Here is a 6668-nt window from a genome sequence, read left to right as displayed (position 1 = left end):
TGTCATTTCACATGTAGTTCCTTTTGGGGGTTAAATTGCTTCTTCTGTGACTTTCAACAGACTCATGACAAATGTGATGATGTGTGCCATTTACGGAACAATGTCCATGTAAATAAGAAGGCATCTAAAGTTACAGCCATGTACTCAGCACTCAATACTAGGTAAGTTAAAAAAATAGACTAAAATGTTTCCTTTTGCTTTTGTTTGTTAACATTATTGCAATCAGCTGGAGTAGATCCTGAAATTAGCACCCTATACCGAATTGAAAAGAGATTTGGAATCAGGAATCGCTTTAAATCGAAAATCTATTTGGAATCGAATCATGACCCCAAGAATCTAAATCGAATCGTGAGATACAGAAAGATTCACATCCCTACTTGACCCCATATCTACCACAGAAGTAGTTAAATGACTGTCCTGTCCAACAACAACTATTCCAACAGGTCTTTTTAAGGCAGAAATATTTCTTATTAAGATGCTATCCACTACATGAATTTTAAAGTCTGAATTCTAACATTAATTGTTCTTGTTGGTTAAAGCCCTGGAAAAAGATGAATGCTCAATTCTCTTTATTGTGAGGTTCAACATGTCATTACATAATACCCAATGTTATATATCTAAAAATATAAATGTTTGATTTTGGTTTGAGGTTTATATCTTATGTTTATGTTCCTCTATTATTCAATGTTGTTTGTGTGTTTTCATTTCCTATTTGTGTATTATGTTTTGAATCTATATATAATTTCATTTATTTTGTAATATCATTTAATGTATATTATCTAAATACATTTTCAAATAAAAGACTTCACTTTAATAAGCCAACTCTCTGAATTATTCAATATATAATAGACATAGATTAAACAGCCCAGCTGAACCGTGGTAGAAAAAGTTGAAAAGTGAAAGATAAATAGAGGTCTAAATTAATATATAGAAGTTTATTGATTTTCTGATGAACGTCTAAGTTAACTTGAAATAAGACAAGATCTCCACTAAACTTTCACTTTTCAGCCTTGAATAACCTAAATTTAAACTAAACGTCTACAGACAGATAAACATAAACATTAAATATATTTTTTAAATTACTCTGGCTTACAACAAAACAAGAAGACAAAACAATATAGATTTTAAACGTAGAGAAATGGCAAAATCAAAGCAAATTCCACACAAACATTGTCGTTGTCTTCAGTATCCGGACAGTGTGGAAACCGCCGGGTATCGTTTACGTTGAGTCATGCACTTTTCTCTCTCGATGAACAGTGAGTGGGTTTTACAGTTAATATCCTTCTCCAGGCTGATGCGTGACTCTTCCAGGTGGGACAGGGAGCCTCTGGCCTCACTCAGCTGCTGGCGCAGAGATGCTAGGGTGGCATCAATCTGCCTCACCTCCCCTTCCAAACTGCAGACACAGGAAGCACACAAAATGAAGAGTCAGAGAGAGAGAGAGAGAGAAAGGAAGGAGATGGAGCGATATAGTATGATGAGACAGAATACAATGAGTCTATGTGTATGTTTACCTGAACTGGGGCTCATCTCTGCAGAGCTCCATGTTGGGTCTGAGGGAGCGCTGGTAAAGTCTGGACTGAGCTACTCTCAGTGGAGCCTCTTTGTTGTGGATAGCCTGCTGTATGGCCACAATGCTCCTCTCCTGGGCCCCGATCTGCTCCAAGACCTACACACACAATCATACAATAACAGAGAATCAAGTAGTTAATCAATCAACCCCTCTGTCAGTCTGTGTGTCGGTCTGCCCGTCTACCTGTGCGAGCCTCATCTCGTGCTGGGTCCTGGCCTCTATCAGCTCCGCACAGCGCTGACTGAAGGCCCGGTCCACACTGGAGCACTGGACTCTCAGATCATGGGTGGTGTCCTGTAGCACTCGCTCCACCAGCAGTCTGACACACATACAAACAGCATCGCTTTGCTTCCAGAAAAACTTGAAATAACGTGTCAGATTGTCACCTTTAGAGAAGCCTCTAACCCACAGAGCTTAAACACAGGTCTGACCCAAAGTACATCTGACCTGAGACTGTTGGTGGCCTGTTCTTCCTGCATGGCCTTGGATAGGTTGTCCTGTGTAAACTTAGTCCATGATGTGGAGTTACACACCCTGCAGCAGACCAGAAGACAATTCCACAAAAGTTATATGCATTGTTTGTAATTTCATGTGTTTCTAAGTTTTTTTTTCCAATTTACACTTGCACAAAGACTCACTGGTCCTGCATGCTGGCTGAGCTGGGGTGGAGCTGTGTATCTGGGCTCATGTTACTGTATCGTCCACTGTGGTCATCAAAGTTGTAGGCCTGGTATTTATCAGACCAGTCTAACTCCAGCATCTGCTTAGCTTCTCTGTTCATCCTAACACGCAAAGACACAAACAGCAGGATGTTATTCAGCCCTCTAAAGTTTAGAGGTTCAAACTATTTTACATTTTATACGTGTTTACATGTCAGGTTGTTTTTGACACTCACTTGATTTGACTGACAACCTGAGCCGTGGTCCTCTTCAGAAGAGCCTGGACACTCCTGATCAAGTCCACTTCCTACAAAAGACACACTTCTGGTGAGTTTGTGTTAGTGAGCCCTCTGCTGGTGCTGTTTTACTGTTACACTGAATTCACTATTTGTCACCTGTTCCTGAGAATATTACTGTAAGGGCACAACTAAGTTTTTTTTTATAGAGCCACATATAATAATTATGTCATCATTAATTTCTCAATATATTATCTTATTCCATCAATCATTTGGTTTGTAGAACAAATAAAATAAAAAAGCACATAATATCTCTGCTGTTGTTGGCACGTAGGCACCTAAAAACCAAGGTTGTGTCATAAAACTACTCAGTCAAAAAGCCAAAATATTCAGTTTAATATCATTTAAGACACACAAAAGCAGTAAAAGATTACAGCAGCTGATTGATCTAGTAGTTGGCATTTTTTGGTATGAAAAAAGAATTGAAACAGATTATGGTTTAAATGATTTCACTTGACCATCTAATCCATTTACCGACTTCTTGCTGCAGCTCTATTATTTTGATTTTTATAAAAGAGTACCTCAGTATTAGGTTTTAATTAGTTCATTCCCAAAGCATCCAATTAATACGTATCAATGAATCAATTACTATATACAGAAGCCTAGAATTAATTAAATTTATTCTGGGAAACTATTTGCTGTATATCCTATATTTGTCCTCCTAACTGTGAACTAAGCTATTGTTTAATGTGAGCGCCTCTTTATTTGTTAAAATGTATACATTATTGCCATATTGTTCATAAATTTCACACTACCTTTGTGATTTTTTCTTGCAAAGAGAATGATCAACATTTATTGCACTTTTTAATCATAAAGCTGGTCACCTTCACCAGCTCCTCCTCCACAGTGTCTCGAACCAGGTCTGGTCCCAGTCTCCTGGTCCTGCAGTTGAGATTATCGGTGGCGATGGCGTATGGAGTCTCGGTGGCGTCCAGCGCCTTCTCCAGCCTCGTCTTCAGTGCCAAGAGAGACTCTGTGTCGGACAGCAGCTGGTGAATGTGCCGTTGCAGCTCCGATTTCCAGTAGTGGATCTCTTGTAATCTCTCTCCCAGAAGACGTGTTCCCTCAGCCTGGGTCTTCAAAGTGGCTGCCTCAGTGTCCTGGTACAGAGCTTTGGACTCTCGCTGGATGCTGCTGGCTTCGTGGCGGTCGGTACCGGCCTGTTGAAGGATGGTGTGGTAGTTGGAGAACCACTCAGCCGGTGAGTATTTAGCTGAGCGGTACCCTGCTGTTGCTGAGCCTGAGGACGGCAGCGGGATGTCCAGCTCTACAGGAGGCTCTTTCACCGGGACCCCTGAGCCACAGCTCTGCTGTCATAGTGGGGCCTCGCCACTAAAACCTCAGAGCTCATTTTAAGAAAACAAAATTAGGCTACAGTTACAAGAAAAAAACTTAAAACGGATTTGCTGATTTAAGCAGATTCTGGCTTCAGTGATGCACAGTTTTCACAGTCCTGAAGCAGACTGGACTGTATGTTTGTTTGGTGTTGCCTGGTTACTCATGTTGGCAGGAGCAGCTCCAGCAGCAGCTCTGGCTCAGGTGACTCATTCTCAAATGAGCTGATAGGGATTAAATGTCAATTTCAATAATATACAATGTTCTTGGGTTTTTTCAATCTATAGGTAGAAGTGTGTGTGTGTGTGTGTGTGTGTGTGTGTGTGTGTGTGTGTGTGTGTGTGTGTGTGTGTGTGTGTGTGTGTGTGTGTGTGTGTGTGTGTGTTTGTGTTTGTGTACAATGTATACAAAATAAGATCAACATTTCAATTCTGTTAAACCCTATTGAGCTGAAGATTTCAAATTGTATTTGCTCTCATGTTTAAACTATACTCCAAGCTCTACTAAAATACATACTGTTTCCCCTTTTAAAGATTTGATCAGCAGTTTGTGAGATTAAGTGTCATCTACTGGTGAGGTTGCGGATTGCAAGCAACAACATGACCCTCTTCTCACCCTTCCCTTTTCTTTCAGGGGATAGCTATCTTTAGGATTGTAATGCTACTAGGAGCTACTTTTATAAATACTACGTTTTTTTTCATCACTTAATAAGTGCTTTAAAAACATAAATGGAATTTAAAAAAGGAATAAATTCAGAACAGGATTAGAATGTATTTATATTTAAAAACAACATTTCTAAATCAGCTAAAGTAATGTTTACAATGGCAAAGTCACTATTTAAAGTCATTCATATCTCACTGGAAACAAATCTAAAATGTCAATATGATGATTAACATTTCTTATTGAAGTTATAAAGAATAAAGTAAACAGACATCAGTCAGTATCAGTCACTCGTCCTGTCTTCTGTCCTCTTCCCTCTGATTATTCACTGCCTGCAGATACCGTAGGTAGAGAGAGGAGTTCTGCTTAGTTTCAGCCAGCAGAGAAGAAAACAACAAAAACAAAGCTAACAGTTAGACTTAAAAAACAGCAATTGCTTTAGCTTGTTTGTAAAATAGGTTTTGCATCTGTTTACAGATGTATTGGCTTTTAACTCCCTAATGTTTATTGTAATACCAGTAATAAGCATAGTTGTCATCAATTTCATGTAATCTTCACTTAATAAGATTCACTTCAATGTCTCCATAGCCTTTCTGCTTTTGACTTTATTTTGTGTGTCTGTGCTTGTGTCTTTGTTTGGTGCAGGTGGAGGATCTCAGCCCCGACAGAGACAGCAGAGGAGATGGACGCGCTCCCTATGTAGATATAAATGGCTTTCTCTAAGCTAACATATATATACACTGATAAATTATCTCCTGCTTAAAGATATTGCCTTTGTTAAGGTAATTAATATCTGCTTGTGTAACATGTTCAGCAGCAGTTTCATTGTACATTACAGAGTTGTAATTTACAGCACATAATGCTCCTAATTCTGTCATTGACTCACATTAACCAACTGCTTGAATACTGTTGTGTATGTCTTGTTGGGCAGATTTATTTTAGCATAACATAGCATGTCGAAAGAAATCATAAAAAAGTCATAGTAAAGCATGTCGAAAAAAATCATAAAAAAGTCATAGTATAGCATGTTCAAAAAAGTCATAAAAAAGTCATATTTTAGCATGTCGAAAAAAGTCATGAAAAAGTCATAGTATAGCATGACAAAAAAAAGGTCATGAAAAAGTCATAGTATAGCATCTCGAAAAAACCCATAAAGAGAAATTTTGTCTTGAACCCTGAAAAGAATATACACACAGATATATGGATGATGTGTTCTGTGTATATCAAGGTGACACTGGTGAATTGCAGGAGTTCCTTACACTTTTGAATAGTTTTAACAGTAATCTGCAATTCACAATGGAATATAGTGATGAAAAGGTTCATTTTCTAGATATGTGGGTAATAAAGAATAATGGCACCCTATCAACCTCTTTGTACCGGAAAGATACTGACAAAAACACTCTTCTATTGGCAAACAGTTTTCATCCCACCCCACTCAAGAGGGGTCTCCCAAAAAGCTAATTTTTTAGACTTAGAAGAGTATGCAGCACCACTGACGACTTCATGGACAAAGCTGAAGAAATGAAAGCCAGATTTGTCTAGCGAGGGTACCCTGTGGAATGGATTCAGAGGGCATATAGTCTGCACTGAGTAAACCCCGCTTGGAATTACTGAAAAAATCAAAAAGAAAAGGAGAAAAGATTTTCTGTTACTTGCATCACTTCCCATTCCCCCCACTCGCATGCCATTAAATACATTTTTAGAAATCACTGGCATATTTTAAAATCAGACACTGAACTAGCCCCAGGTTTTAATGATATGCCTCTTTTTGTGGACCTACTGGTTCATGCAGATTCTGTAAATTACAAGCCCCCTCTACTTACACAACAGAGACTGCTAAGCCCCCTACCGAATGGCAACTACCGTTGTGGTAGCTGTGCACAGTGCAATAATACATACAAAACCTACAGTTTTCATCACCCTCACACCAACAAAGTATTTCACATAAAGAGTGTTATCACTTGTGCCTCCACACATGTTGTGTACATGCTATATTGTCCATGTGGACTTGTGTATGTAGGCAAAACTACCAGAAAGCTCAAGCTGCGTATTAGTGAACACAAAAGTTCTATACGCAGAAATGACAGAGACTAGCATGACAAAAAAAAATGATGAAAAAGTCATAGTATAGCGTGTTGAAAAAAG

The 6668-nt window shown here is 38.8% G+C and overlaps 1 protein-coding gene across 1 annotated transcript; it reads right to left on the bottom strand.

Moving 5' to 3' along the window:
• Window positions 1-1178: 1178 nt before the first annotated feature.
• On the bottom strand, window positions 1179-3879 carry tekt4 (tektin 4). The gene is given in 8 exon segments (XM_054605152.1): window positions 1179-1396; window positions 1515-1669; window positions 1757-1892; window positions 2021-2107; window positions 2212-2355; window positions 2469-2539; window positions 3353-3819; window positions 3822-3879. Coding segments are annotated over 8 exon segments (1332 nt in total). The 3' UTR covers window positions 1179-1182.
• Window positions 3880-6668: the final 2789 nt, after the last annotated feature.

The sequence above is a fragment of the Anoplopoma fimbria genome, chromosome 9 (genome assembly GCF_027596085.1).
Source record: "Anoplopoma fimbria isolate UVic2021 breed Golden Eagle Sablefish chromosome 9, Afim_UVic_2022, whole genome shotgun sequence".
NCBI lineage: Eukaryota > Metazoa > Chordata > Actinopteri > Perciformes > Anoplopomatidae > Anoplopoma > Anoplopoma fimbria.
The sequence above is the reverse complement of the archived record's forward strand: the minus strand, read 5'-3'. Positions and strand labels throughout refer to the sequence as shown.